Raw genomic sequence first — 15,140 nt, 5'->3', positions numbered from 1 at the left:
TCTCAATATCAGAAGGATTTGAGCTGAGAGAAGAAGGATCTTCAGAGCTCAACAGCTTTACAATCATGTTTCTTCCTTTCTTACAAGTCAAGAATCAAATTGAAGGTAAGACAGAATTTCAATAGAACATCTTTATTTTTCTTCCCTGTAAATAAAATTCAACAGAGTGTATAGGACGTGTCAACAAAAAAGCTGCTTTGATATAAAATTTACTATTACTGCAACTACATTGACCTACAGTATTTGAACTATAGTACATAGTTTTAATTCATCCATTGTATTTGTGATACAACAGGTCTATGGGTTCTGCTAGAATGATGTTTATTAGTTTTGTTAATAATACCTAAAACTATATTTGTTGGTGGTGTCAGAAATTTATAAGTAAGTGGAATTTGGAATATTTTGATCTCCCTTGCTGGTGAAAATTTGCATTGGACTGCTTTTCAATTGGTAGGATGAGTTATAACTAAGAAATATACTTTTTACTATTTCCACCTATTACTCGAATATGGATGTTGTAAATAGAATAAAGGAGATAAACAGCATCTTGAGTTGAGTGAGCTTGCCACCAGAATCTTTTTTATAAAATTTCAGCTGGCATACACAATATAAAAGGAATGCCCCATTGTTTGAAAGCCCATTGTGTTCATTCTTATGTATCTTCATTTTTTATTTATTTTTATGCAGCTTTTATTATTTTTATAAATAACTTAAGGTGGACAAACATACCTGATTCTATTTCCTCCACTTATTTTCCCCACAACAACAATCCTGTGAGGTGTGTTGGACTGAGAGTGAATGAATGGCCCAAAACACCCAACTGGCTCACAATTTTCAGAATTCCACTGTCCATACTTTTTGGGAATTCTACAAATGGTAGAATTTGTAAGAATAATGTTGTGCCCTAATAATTCTTTGTATTCCATTTTGCGTTCACTTAGCTTTTAAGTGGTTTAAACTAAAACAGTGAATGTGTTACGTATACCAGTTTTGTACCTTTTTGTTCCACTAAGCCTGGATTCTATACATTTTAGGCACAGAATGGGACCCGGTTGATAAATGGATGCTTTTATTGTGGGTTGATCTTCTTTCCATTGTAACTTTTAGAAAGTAAATGTGTTTTTATTAAGGATTATATTTAATTCGCATAGGAAGTTTCTGGATAAAATATTAATAACAATTTTCTATTGTTTTCTGAAACTTACAGAAACTTTTTGACAACCTATCAAAGCAATACAACTTTCTCCACTAAGAAAGAACATTAAAAAGACAATGATGCTAATGATCTTTCATATATTCTGAACTCTCATTCACCATTCAAGAAGATTGACCTCCAGGCAGATGTTCAGCAGGAGGGATGCATTAACAGTCTGTTTATCACACCCTCAGTAATACATCTAGAAGCTTCTCTGTGCATTTGGGGTATTCATATTCATTACTCAGAATAATATTGCATACTTTATGGCTACTCCAAAGCCCAAGAAATTGAATTCCAGTCAAAATGCAACAGATCTGAGGCATATCTATCAATTGTGCAACTCTGAGTGATCTCTGAGAATATAGATAATATAAATAATAGTTGTGATTTTGATTGTTGTCAGAGCCCAAGTGAAATATTTCCTGAAGCAAAAGAATCAGAATGTTAATCCTTCAAGACAAATATATTTTTAAGTTTAAGTGTGCAGGAAAAAGATTTAACAAGAGTAGCCCTAAATTATATTAAGCAAAGCAGAATCATCAAGGTGAAAACATCACAACGAAAGTGTAAAAAAGGCTGGATTTGGAAGTGCAGTTGCAAGCAAAGCTAACAAAAGATCATGCTTTAATGACTTAGTAGGTCTTGAATCATCTGATACCACTGTTTGCCCAACAGATGGTTTGAATAGAAAATGTAATTGAATCTGAAGCTGCTGAAAGCAAGATTATGCTTGTCCTAAAGAAAGAGTTTGCTGTCTAACATAAACCAAAGCTTCAATATTTTTGCTCACAAGAAGAGTGGCAGATATAAAGGAAATAGCAACAGATATCTTTTAAGCACTAAACTGTGTACCAAAATGACCCAGAAGTTAATGATTTGGGGCAAGAGCTCCATCCAGCATCAAAATAAGATAAAAAATCCTATTTCTCATTCTTTAGGATTGCCTCATGAAGAGATTGAGATATCTTCAAAACTTCAGAAAAATAATTTCCAACAGGAGAAAAAATGCTTCCAGCATAATGGTCAGAGTTCTACAAAGCAAATGCTTCCCTATATTTCCCCAAATTCTGTTAGTTTGAGAAAAACAATGTCTCCATTGCCTGTTGGACAAGCACAATCCCCAGTAGACCATTTGAATCTGAAATACAGTGACATGTTCGAGGAAATACATTCTAATGACAAAGGTCCTGGCATTTATGAAATGTTTGGGACTCCGGTATATTGCCGTAAGCCTGATGGGTATGATGAGAATAAGAGTAACAGGAATGTGCATTCTGCTCCAACTGGATGGCATAATGATATGAAATATAAATCCAACTGTTTCAATGGGAAGAAGAGTAGCAGAATAAAAATTCCCCAGAAGAAAACATATTCTAAATTTCACAAGGACGTTAATATTAAACCAAAGTTGAAGGAAGTTGCACCAAAAAGGGTGTCCAAGTTAACAGGTTGCGGTCTAGAACAAAGCAAAGATGTGACTCTCTCTTCTGCTGGTCTGCAGATTCAGCCAAAAGAGAGCACTGAGTCCATTTGTCAAGATATTGATCAGCAAGCTCAGATTTCCATTGAGTTTCCTGAACTTGCTAAGCAAAACAAAATATTCCCTAATTCAGGCTTGTCACCAATTGAAGAAGCATCATTGGAATATACATCAGATGGTTACGATGATGGAGATGAAGATAATGCTTTTTCTATGAAAGCATTTGCCATCAATGTTCAGGAGTTACTTTGGCCAGAAGTTAAAGTTCATGCAGAATATGCTCCTTTCTTAAACTGTGTGAAAAATACAAATGAACCAAATAATGCAAACAACAGTAGGACTTTAAGGGATGGAGAAGAAAAAACAGCTGATTGCCTTGTGGAGCAGGAAACAAGCCAGATTTTACACTATGAGTATAATCAAAAGCTGTCCGCATCCTTTTTTACAGACCAAATAAGCTCACCTTCTCTAGAAAATATCAGTGTATCAAATATGACAACTGCATGGACTTACTATCTTGCAAACTCAGTCTCTCAGTCATATACAAATACGTTTGATTATAATGATTATAAGGATGTAACAGCAGACATATTCTGTTGCTCAGTCGCTCAATTGCTTTCTCTGAGTGGGACAGATGGCAACAATTCTAGCTCAATGACCAGAAACAAAAATGTGGAGGCACAAAGTGGAGACTGGAGAACAGCAAAAGTTAAAAATAATAAGGTAAGCGAGCACCATAGCATCCTACATTTATAATATTATGGATCGTCTAATATACAGTGGGGCAAAAAAGTATTTAGTCAGCCACCAATTGTGCAAGTTCTCCCACTTAAAAAGATGAGAGAGGCCTGTAATTGGCATCATAGGTAGACCTCAACTATGAGAGACAAAATGAGAAAACAAATCCAGACAATCACATTGGCTGATTTGGAAAGAATTTATTTGCAAATTATGGTGGAAAATAAGTATTTGGTCAATATCAAAAGTTCCTCGCAATACTTTGTTATATATCCTTTGTTGGCAATGACAGAGGTCAAACATATCGTGTAAGTCTTCACAAGGTTGGCACACACTGTTGCTGGTATGTTGGCCCATTCCTCCATGCAGATCTCCTCTAGAGCAGTGATGTTTTGGGGCTGTCGCTGGGCAACACGGACTTTCAACTCCCTCCAAAGATTTTCTATGGGGTTGAGATCTGGAGACTGGCTAGGCCACTCCAGGACCTTGAAATGCTTCTTACGAAGCCACTCCTTCATTGCCCGGGTGGTATGTTTGGGATCATTGTTATGTTGAAAGACCCAGCCATGTTTCATCTTCAATGCCCTTGCTGATGGAAGGAGGTTTGCACTCAAAATCTCACAATACATGGCCCCATTTATTCTGTCCTGTACACAGATCAGTCGTCCTGGTCCCTTTGCAGAGAAACAGCCCCAAAGCATGATGTTGCCACCCCCATGCTTCACAATAGGTATGGTGTTCTTTGGATGCAACTCAGCATTCTCTCTCCTCCAAACACGACGAGTTGTGTTTCTACCAAACAGTTCTATTTTGGTTTCATCTGATCATATGACATTCTCCCAATCCTCTTCTGGATCATCCAAACACTCTCTAGCAAACTTCAGACGGGCCGGGACATGTACTGACTTAAGCAGGGGGACACGTCTGGCACTGCAGGATTTGAGTCCCTGGCGACATAGTGTGTTACTGATGGTAGCCTTTGTTACGTTGGTCCCAGCTCTCTGCAGGTCATTCACTAGGTCCCCCCGTGTGGTCCTGGGATTTTTGCTCACCGTTCTTGTGAACATTTTGACCCCACAGGGTGAGATCTTGCGTGGAGCCCCAGATCAAGGGAGATTATCAGTGGTCTTGTACTGTATGTCTTCCATTTTCTAATTATTGCTCCCACAGTTGATTTGTTTACACCAAGCTGCTTGCCTATTGCAGATTCAGTCTTCCCAGCCTGGTGCAGGTCTACAATTTTGTTTCTGGTGTCCTTTGACAGCTCTTTGGTCTTCACCATAGTGGAGTTTGGAGTGTGACTGTTTGAGGTTGTGGACATGTGTCTTTTATACTGATAACAAGTTCAAACAGGTGCCATTGATACAGGTAATGAGTGCAGGACAGAGGAGCCTCTTAAAGAAGAAGGTACAGGTCTGTGAGAGCCAGAAATCTTGCTTGTTTGTAGGTGACCAAATACTTATTTTCCACCATAATTTGCAAATAAATTCTTTCCAAATCAGCCAATGTGATTGTTTGGTTTTTTTTTTTTACATTTTGTCTCTCATAGTTGAGGTCTACCTATGATGCCATTTACAGGCCTCTCTCGTGTTTTTAAGTGGGAGAACTTGCACAATTGGTGGCTGACTAAATACTTTTTTGCCCCACTGTATAGCCTTTGCTGTACTTAAGTTTCCACATTTTTCATCTTATTTGTTCTTTCTTTGAGCAAAATAGGCTCTTCATTCTTTTAGATCCCTTTTTAAAAACCTTAAAGCATAAGAATTTGTTTGCTGGATCAAACTAATAACATTTTTCTAGTCCAGCAGATAACCTGATATGTTCACACACTAAGCAGGGCAGGGAGATCATGATCCTTTGCTGTCTTCAGCATCTGATGTCCATTTTCTTTATTTAGACTATATTTTGTAGTTACTTTTATTTTATTATTTAAAATATTTGTATAGCCACTCTGGGTGGCTCCCAATCAAATTAAATTAGGACATTTATTTAATCATTTTTGACAATACTAATCCATTGTGTAATCATCCTAGAAATATAAAACCATGTGTCTCTGAATAATTTCAAATTGAATAGTAGCAACTTCAGTCTTAGTCTCAGAAGCAGAAATTCTTTCCAATTTCAGATATTGTGGTTTAGACTTTACAACATGTAAACATAACTCTCAATACAACTGACAAACCATCTGTATTTATTTTCTATTGTTTCTCTAGCAGTATTCTGTTTTTCTGCCATCATTTGCAGAATCTTTGTCCAGATTTCATGGGATATGAGGAAGGAAATCTACTGTTACATGAAACTGCATTTTCAGAAAACAGCTTAATTAACCAAGAGTCTATTTTGTGGACCAAAGGTGAAATCCTTGGAAAAGGAGCATATGGCACAGTAAGTTATATTGAGTCTGACTGCATTTTGTGTACTGTATTTGAAATATTTTAATATTTCCTTTTGAACAGAATATCTCAAAATGATGCACAAACTTAAAAGATACGGGGATATATTAATATGTATTAATTTGGAATCAAATTAAGCTTCTGACTATTGTTAAAACTAGAGAGATTTCTCAATAGATTAAACTTCTGACTATTGTTAAAACTAGAGAGATTTCTCAATAGATTTCTTTATGTAAGGCAACTAGTAATTAATTCAGTTGATTTTGTCCATCTTCTGTTTGGAATCTAACCTTTGACTAAATATCCTAGATATACAAATGTTTACATGCATAGCCTATTAAGGAAGAACATCTCCACAACTGATTTAAATGGGAGTTGAAATGAGCAAAGTATTTGTTTGCTTGTTCATTTAATTTAATTTATATAGCCGCTCATTTCAGACCAGTGATTATGGGGAGATAAGGTAGGAGACTAAAAGCGGACCATTCCTTGGCAAGACAGGAACAATGTTACACACTGGTTTCACATTCCAGATCCTGGATCTCAGTCCCCAGACCCAATCAGAAGACAGACAATTAAAACACAGAAAGAAATGAAATACAAACAGCAGCCGAGAGATAACTATAATCCGACAGTATCAGTGTAACCAGGAAATGGAACCCTTTACACACTCAGAATCCCAGTCCGACACATACCCAGGGCTTCAAGGCCCTCCAAAAGACCAGTAAAGTCAAGTATCCTAAACTCAGGTGGGAGGGTGTTCCAAAGGGCAGATAGTACAGCAGAAAAGGCATGTCTCCTGGTTCCTGCCAGCTTTATGGGTCCTGGTCTATGCCCATCCTGGATGGGGAAAAACAACTGGAAGTTTTTCCAGGTTGTTGTTATTCACTGCCAGGTCCAAGGTAATACAATCTTGTCTCTGTGCAACCTAATTGTGGAATAACACATGATATTGGCAGGTGTTAGTGTAGCTTGGTTGGGTATGACCATATGTACCTCTATTTGATGCCCTATTTCAAAGGTGAGAAGTTGCAAGAGTTGCAAGAAGCTATGACTAAAGTAGGGAGAAGCTAATGATACTGCTAATGTATCAGCTTTCCAGCAGCAGCTTTTCTTGAGTAACTAGTCTCATCATGGGGCAGGCATTGGACTCTTCCAAGTTATTAGCCCTGGGAGAGAAGTTTCAGACACAATGCAAACCGTGGCTTCTTTCAGAGGAGGAACTACACCTACAACTGCATGGATCCAACTACATGTCACTTCCTAGGAAGCATTGATCAGCCAGGAGGGACATGGATCCAAAACATAGAAGGCAGCATGGCACACCGGCTGCATTCCTCAGTATTAAGAAGCTCAAACACTTTTCAGTTAACCAAGCAAGATCTTACCACAATCACCCCATTAGAGCTGTATGAAAGACCACCTCTGTATGATTCCAAATGACTTTATCTGACAGATGCCTTGGAAATTCCTCACAAAGGCCCTGCATGGTTTACCCAATAAATACTGAGTCACCCTAAATGGGCCATCTTTCTATCCAGAGATCCAACAGGAACATATCCATTGTATATTCGCCTAGGGATAGAAAGGCAATGTGTCTCTGAATAATAATATGCATATTTTGCCATGTTTACTGCAAGATGGTCCTCAACAAAAGACTTGGCCCATGCTCAGTCAGATGCATATTACACCTCCTTCAAGTCTTGGGAAATAGGAGAAAGCATGTTAAAGTGGTTCTTTTTCTTTCTGAGTGAGAAGTTATGGTTGGTGGTTATGGGAGAAGAGGGACCAGACCTGTAGCATCTGCTATGCATGATGGAGCCTTCTCCCCCATGTTTTCTACCTTTCCCCCATGTTTTGACATGATCCACATGAAATCCCTGGGAAAGGGATAAGTAATCAGTATGTTGATATTATCTACAGATCTCTTCTCTGGTCCAGTGTGAAGATGCTATGAATGTCTTTGGTGTTTGGGACTGTCAAATCAGCTCAGACTGAATCCCAACAAATCCCAGAGTTATTGTTTATCAGAATGAGTCATCTGGCTCTTTGCCTAGTCCAGGAGTTGGCAACCCGCAGCTCTGGAGCTGCATGTAGCTCTTTTATCCCTCTGCTGCTGCTTCTTCCTTTCATCTCTCTGCTGCAGAGAGAAGTAGCCGCTGCCACTGCGGTTGCTGCCTCCATGGCCTGACCATTCTCGCAACACCTTGCACGGCACAGTGAAATTTAGCACACTTCACCATGGGGGAGATGGGGTCCTCTCCTTCTCCTGGCACCCACTACAATGCAGAGCCACAATACAACCTTGTCCCACTGGCCCCTGGCAACAGCAGCGGTGTTAGCCACAGCATAGGTTGGGGCAGAGAGCAGGTTGCACGTCTCCCTGAGCAATCCAGCACCAACAAGGGCTGGAAGAAGCAAGAGATGAGACACAGGAGAATCAGAATCACACACACACACAGAGGCAAGAGACACAGAGAGACAGACAGACACAGAGAGGGGTGTGGGGGTGGAAAACGGGTCCAAATAGCTCTTTTGAGTGTTTAAGATTGCAGACCCCTGGGTTAGTCCAATGTTAGTCTGGATTGGGTCACACTATCAGACCTTTCAGATCTACTATTTAAGAGGTTGAATCAATATTGTTGCTGTAATGTTGTTGTTTTTTATTTGGGTGTCATATAAGTTGTAACTTTCCTTGAGACTTTGATTTGACAGGATAGAAATGAAACATATAATAGAATTGTACAATTATAGTGTCATAAAATGACTGAATCAGAAGATGCCATTGAGTCTAACTTCCTATTCAGGAGTAAAAACTACAGCACTTTTGACCAATTTCTATCTAGCATCTCCGTATATAAGTGATTCCTTGAACTGCTGTTTGACATTTAGGAAGAGGGGCATTTGGACTTCTAGTACTGAAGTGATTAAGCTGAATTAAATGCAAATTATTGTTGTTTATTGGTTCTACTTCAAAATGATCTGGTTTAATATTTAGGTATACTGCGGACTTACAAGCCAAGGACAATTAATAGCTGTGAAACAAGTAGCACTGAATGCATGTGACCAAGCTGGGAATAAAAAGGAATACCAGAAACTGCAAGAAGAAGTTGAGATTTTGAAAAACCTAACACACATCAACATTGTAGGGTACTTGGGAACAAGTTTAGAAGATGACATAGTAAGCATCTTCATGGAATTTGTTCCTGGTGGTTCCATTTCCAGTATTATTCATCGCTTTGGACCACTGTCAGAAATGATCTTTTGTAAATATACAAAGCAAATTGTACAAGGAGTTGCATATTTACACAAAAACTGTGTGGTCCACAGAGATATTAAAGGAAACAATGTTATGCTTATGCCTAATGGTATAATCAAACTCATAGACTTCGGATGTGCAAAGCGCTTAACCTGCGGGAGTCTGACTAATCCACATAGTGAACCACTGAAATCTCTACATGGCACTCCGTATTGGATGGCACCAGAAGTTATAAGCGAATCTGGCTATGGAAGGAAATCAGATATATGGAGCATTGGCTGCACTGTTTTTGAGATGGCCACTGGAAAGCCACCATTGGCTTCCATGGATAAACTAGCAGCCATGTTTTACATAGCTGTTCACAAAGGACTTATGCCTTCACTACCCAAACATTGCTCGGACGAAGCAGTTGATTTTGTACATCTATGCTTAACAAGGTAAGTGATGGTAAACATAAAATTAGACAGTTTTATTCACATTAAAACAACTAACTATCAGGTTTATTGAGTTTGAGCTCCTTAAAAAGATAAAATAGTAGTTTAGATATCACAGTTCAATCACAAACTCACATAACATGTTCATCTTTTCTGTCCTTTCCAGTTAGGATTGAGGATAAGCCCCTTCTATACAGTGCAAGTTCATATATCTTTCAGTTATGTGTCATTTGTCTTCCTCAAAAGCCTCTGGGATACCTGTCAGGTACTGTAGTTAAAATCTTTTTATAGGCAGGAATGTGCCACTACTTTAATATATGGGGATCCTTGGCTCTTTAGACATTACTGATTTGCGATTTCCTATGTTCCATCCTATTGGACGTACTACCTAGAATTGTTGTAGGGTATAGAGTTAAAAGGCCATGGGTCCCCCACCCAATTCTATGTAAATAATTTATTTCCTCTCCCCCTCTGTACAAGCATACTTAATACTCCTGCCTCCCATTTCCCCAACAAACCTGTGTGTGTGTGTGAGGCTCCAAGTCACCCAGTAAGTTTTCATGCTCATGGCATATCTAGAACTTTCTGTGTTCTGGTTTCTAGTCCAGCATCTTCACCACTGTATCAAATTGATTTTCCAAAACCTAGTTTTCCTCCAGCATTGCAAATGGATTTCCTTTGAAAATAAGAAAAAATCCCTTCTCCTCTCTCCCTGTAATCCTCTTTGGGTCCATAGATTGATTCAGAAAACTCCTAAAATTTCTAGAGATGTGAGAGCTTCAGGGACCAAAGAAACATCTCCTTGCCATAAATTATCTTTTAGCAGAAAAGTACCATATTGTGAGCCATGTTGGCACAGTGGTTAGAATGCAGTATTTCAGGCTGACTCTGCACACAGCTTGGAGTTCAATCCTGATCAGCTGAGGATTGACTCAGCCCACCATCCTTCCAAGGTCAGTCAAATGAGGACCCAGATTGTTGGGGCCAATATGGTTTGTAAACCACTTAGCACTGTAAAGCATCATTAAATAGTATATAAGTCTAAGTGCTATTGCTATATCCGTTTAAGACTAGTCAAACTTGTCTACCTGCCTATCTTGTGAAAGTTAAATGTTTTGAAGTAAATAAGTATAATCTTTAGTCATTGTACTTAAATACAACGAAATTGGTTGAAAGCAAGCTACGATAAGACAGGTCCTACTAAGATCCATTCCTATGGAACCTTTGAAGATGTCCTTAAGATTTGTGTAGGATTACGCAGGGAGAGGTGAATCTTCCAATACCGGAATGACAAGTTGTAAAGGATTTAAAACATATTTCTTACAACCATATTAATTTCCAAACTGTTTTCAATGGTAACCTTAGCTACTGTGTAGACCATTTTTATGAAATGTCAATATCACAGATTATTCTGATACATAGCCATCTGAAAAGAAAATAAGAGAACACTGGTAATATGAAATCTTTGCGCAGTAGAAAACATACTAGAAAACATTCAATCATAACTGAATAAATTATTTGTTTTGACAGCTGGCCATATGGCATTAAATTTAAAGATTCTTAGCTACATAGGAATCTTCGTTATCACTTTGTGGAGAAAATCAATCAAGTTTGATTTTACTTTACAGATTTGTATATGCCTAAAAAAGATGAGAAACAAATTTAATATACTTAAGCGCATGAACTTCAGTTCAAATGCTGGATAATAATTACCTTAAAACATTAAGATCAATAGAACTTTATTTAAACATAGAACTTGGGCAATGTGAATATTTTGGCATATTTTTCCTGAGCATAGCACTATCTTTTTGGCTACATTTGAATAGACAAAGCATTTATTAATGCACCATGCTCTAAGAACCAGATGTACATCTTTCAAAGAAGTTATTAAACAGATAAAAAATCATGAGTAACATGGTTTGTACCAAAGGTTTTATTGCCTTAATTTGTTTTTTTAAACACTTCATGCAGGGACCAACATGAGCGGCCTACTGCCTTAGAATTGTTGCAGAACCCTTTCATAATAAGAAACTCATGAAACCTGGCAATGCTTCTATCAAGCAGCTAAAAACTGTTTTGTTTGGAAAAATGTCTTCTAAATTGAGAAACTCTTGGTATAAAACTTGTAAAAGTTGCTGAAATAGTAAATCTTTACCTTTTCTAAATGAACTTCATAGCAAAGGATTTAGTAAGTATCTGTCTGTTTGTGTGTGTGCATGTAAATAAGTTCAAAACCTATCAGGCTTTTATTTTATTTTACTCAAAACAATTCATATTTCTGCCTTCCCACTCCAGTGGAGCCACTTAAATAGATATATAAGCGTTTAACTCTAAACTAAAAGGAACTCTTTATAATCCTGGACAAAAACAAAAGTATTCTCAAACCCTTTTGATTCTGGCGTAAAAGTTTATGCCAGAATCTAAAAGGTTTGAGAATACTTTTAAATTATCAGCACACAAAGTATTCCTGATAATCTCAAATTTTGGTTAAGCAACAGTACTTTCCAAAACCTATTGTATTATATGTAAATGTGGGAATGCTAAACCACAATCCAGTGCAAATGTCCCCAGACATAAATCCTTTTATATTAACCATTGGATCACCATTGTAGTGTCTATTTGTATATGTTAAGCAATATTACAGATAGATGGAACTTGTTAGTCATGTCTATAATTATCGAGATAGGCAGTTCCAACAAAGTTCAAAAATTATTTGAAAAATTTGTTAAAACAATGTTCAAATATAGACAGACCTTTTGTGCATTGCAAAGTTCATTTAACTTTTCTATTTCAGGATATTCTGAGACATGCAGCTAGTCTAAACTCATTTTTTAAGGCAATCTACCCACCTGCTCATTTGATATTTCTTGATTCATCCTCCCTCTCTACACACACACACACCTAAGCCCATGTATGAATAAGTCAACCTTCAAATTTTTAATCAATTTTTATCTCCAGGTAAGACCATTAAAAATATGTCACCTATAGATAACATGATCTGCATTTTTCATGGTATTTTGGTTAAAATACCAGTAATTTGAGGGTGTTTGGCTGCAATGTATACTTGTCACTTTGAATGTACATTAATCGGCATACATTAAAAAGAAATTTTGTTGCATACAGCTCTCAAAGGGTCTCCACCTCCAATATACACAACATAAACATGACAAATAAATGACAAATACAAAATTATGCATATACACACATATATGACATGGAGAAACAACAGCCTAGTTAAGATGTATACATGTACATGGCGAGAAAAACAAAACTTTGCAAATTTACCAGACGGATGGTATAGGGAACAAAGCTGTTACAGAATCTGGTAGTCCTGCTAGAAATACTTTGAAACTTCTTCCAAGAGGGGAGCAACAGAAACAGACCATGAAGTGGATGTGTGGGGGTCTCTAGCAACGCTTTGAGCTCTGTGCACCTAGCGCTTATAAGCAGTATCCTGAATTTTCTCAGCTGTCCTTTACTTCTCTGTATGGACTTTCTCTGAGGCACTGCTGCCACCAAAGCAGTGATGCGGTTTGTTAAAACACTCTCAACTCTGCCTCTGTAAAAAGTAGCCAGGACAGAAGGAGAAAGATGTGCTATCTGACTCAGGAAATGCAAACACTGGTTTCACACTTCACTAAGGATGATGTGCAGAGAGACCAGATTGTTAGTTATCTGCACCCCCGAGATTTAATACTGACCACCTCTACAGCTGCATCCTTGATACTGAGTGGAATATGACCATGCCAGCTTTTTCTAAAATCTACGATGATCTCCTTTGTTTTATTAACATTTGGAACCAGGCTACTTTTATTACACCAGTCCACCAGAGCCTTCACCTCTTCCCTAGAAGCACCTTCATTGTAATCCCGGATAAGACCCACCACTGCTGTGTCATCTACATACTTCACCATACGATTTGTAGCAGATTTGGCACAGCAGCCGTGGGTGATCAGTACTGGACTCAAGACACAGCCCTGTGGGGAACCTGTATAAAGGAGATTGGTATTTACTGGAATTTAGTTATATTAAGAATTGTTTTAATACTATGCTATAAAATGCCCGTTCTTCCACCTGCTTGCAAATGGAAGAACAGTTTTCCTCACTACCATTATCTCCTTTTTTTATGTATCTTTTGGTTTTCGTTGTAAACCTCTTCACATCTGAGTCATCCTGTCCTGCAGTTGTCCCGTCATCCTCCATTTCACTCAGATTTACATCATCGTCAGCATTAATATGTATTTATGCTGATAGCAGTGCTCCACCTTGTTTCTTGCTGCTCTATAAAACATTTCTTCACTGTTTTTAGCAAATGTAGCTTTACAATAAAATCTTTATGAATTGCAGTAATCTAGGAACAAAGAACCTAGTAAAAATTATCATCTGCGGATTTGGTATCCTTCCTATATTGTTTCCTATGTGGAAAGTCAGTAATTGAGAAGCATGCAGATTTATACAAAATAAGAAATCAAACTCCCCTTAATTTCACATTAGCTTTTTTGTACTAAATATACCCTCATCTAGAAGTTGGCTGCCTTTCATCTTTCATACTAAAAACTGACAGTGAATTCTGATTTTTTTAAAAGATCTCTGTATTGGAGTCTTAGTTTCTGTATGTTAAATATTTAAAATGCTTCCCAAAACCATATATGCCAGTTGTTCAGATTCCTTTTAATGCATAAAGAAATGTTATTGCATGCTTCTGGAATTGACGAGATGATAGCAGCTAATTGGAAAGGAAATACGTTTCTTCTGAAGTAAAATATTTTAGGCTATATTGTTCCCTCTCATAGCGATGGATGTGCCAGTCCCAATTCTGCTTGTAACTTGAAGTCTGCCCATAATTTATTCAAGATTAAATATGAGCCACCTAAAAAAAAGTCACATTTAAATGCAAGAATCAAAGTCATGCATGTATGAGTTAATCAAAGCTCAGTACAGGAGCCTTGTCAAAATGAAACAATAGTAGATAGAAATGTGCTATTTTCAGTGTTGGGAGATCATTTCTGATGACTGACAAGGTCTGTTGAGCTTCATTGAAATTATAGTCAAAATCAACTTATCTATACTCCTATGACCGAGCTTCACAATGATTATGCTTTTTCCCTCCACAGAATGAAAGCTTATTTTCCTTTGGCAAAAAACATGTTTTCAGAGATTTCAAATTTCTTACATCAGTTTAATGGTTATAATTTGTTACAAAATGTCTAATTTTCTTCCCATTTCTTTCAGATTCCTTGAACTTTAGTTATTTAAATCAGATGCTGCTATATGCTATTAAGCATTGTTCCATCCCTGGATGTATTCTTACCCAAGACTATTTCCTTAAAACTTCCCTCCTCTTCCATAATAGTTTTATCTCTAATTCCTCTTTGCTGTTTGTTGCTTCTACAGCACAAATACAAAAAACCCTCCCTCTTTATTTCAGATATTGTCTACCTATTCTCTGAATGGAATATAGATTCCTTAAAGGCATATTTAGAATGAGAGGAAATACCATAAGTTTCTAAATTAAAAGTAATTTTAAGTTAAAAGCTAGAGCCACATGGAATACAAAGTTAGCAGTTTCAGGTGTTGTTTTTCAGAGATACGTTTTATACATTTTTTAAAATTTTAAATAGTGCACGAGCTCCTAGGG

General features: G+C 37.4%; 1 protein-coding gene across 2 annotated transcripts; it reads left to right on the top strand.

The window, feature by feature from the left end:
* Positions 1 to 12,318, top strand: MAP3K19 (mitogen-activated protein kinase kinase kinase 19). 2 transcript variants are annotated; one of them, XM_081934619.1, is made up of 5 exons: positions 1 to 105; positions 1,208 to 3,401; positions 5,661 to 5,801; positions 8,808 to 9,505; positions 11,474 to 12,318. In XM_081934619.1, the coding sequence occupies exons 2-5, from the start codon at positions 2,055 to 2,057 to the stop codon at positions 11,538 to 11,540; spliced, it is 2,253 nt and encodes a 750-aa protein (XP_081790745.1). In that variant the 5' UTR covers positions 1 to 105; positions 1,208 to 2,054; the 3' UTR covers positions 11,541 to 12,318. The 2 variants fall into 2 exon arrangements, with proteins under 2 accessions (XP_081790745.1, XP_081790746.1); XM_081934620.1 differs by lacking the exon at positions 11,474 to 12,318 and adding an exon at positions 9,669 to 9,756.
* Positions 12,319 to 15,140: the final 2,822 nt, after the last annotated feature.

This window comes from Natrix helvetica (assembly GCF_964273705.1).
Source record: "Natrix helvetica genome assembly, chromosome: 1".
Taxonomy (NCBI): Eukaryota; Metazoa; Chordata; class Lepidosauria; order Squamata; family Natricidae; genus Natrix; species Natrix helvetica.
Note: the sequence above shows the minus strand (reverse complement) of the source record. Positions and strands in the feature narration are given on the sequence as shown.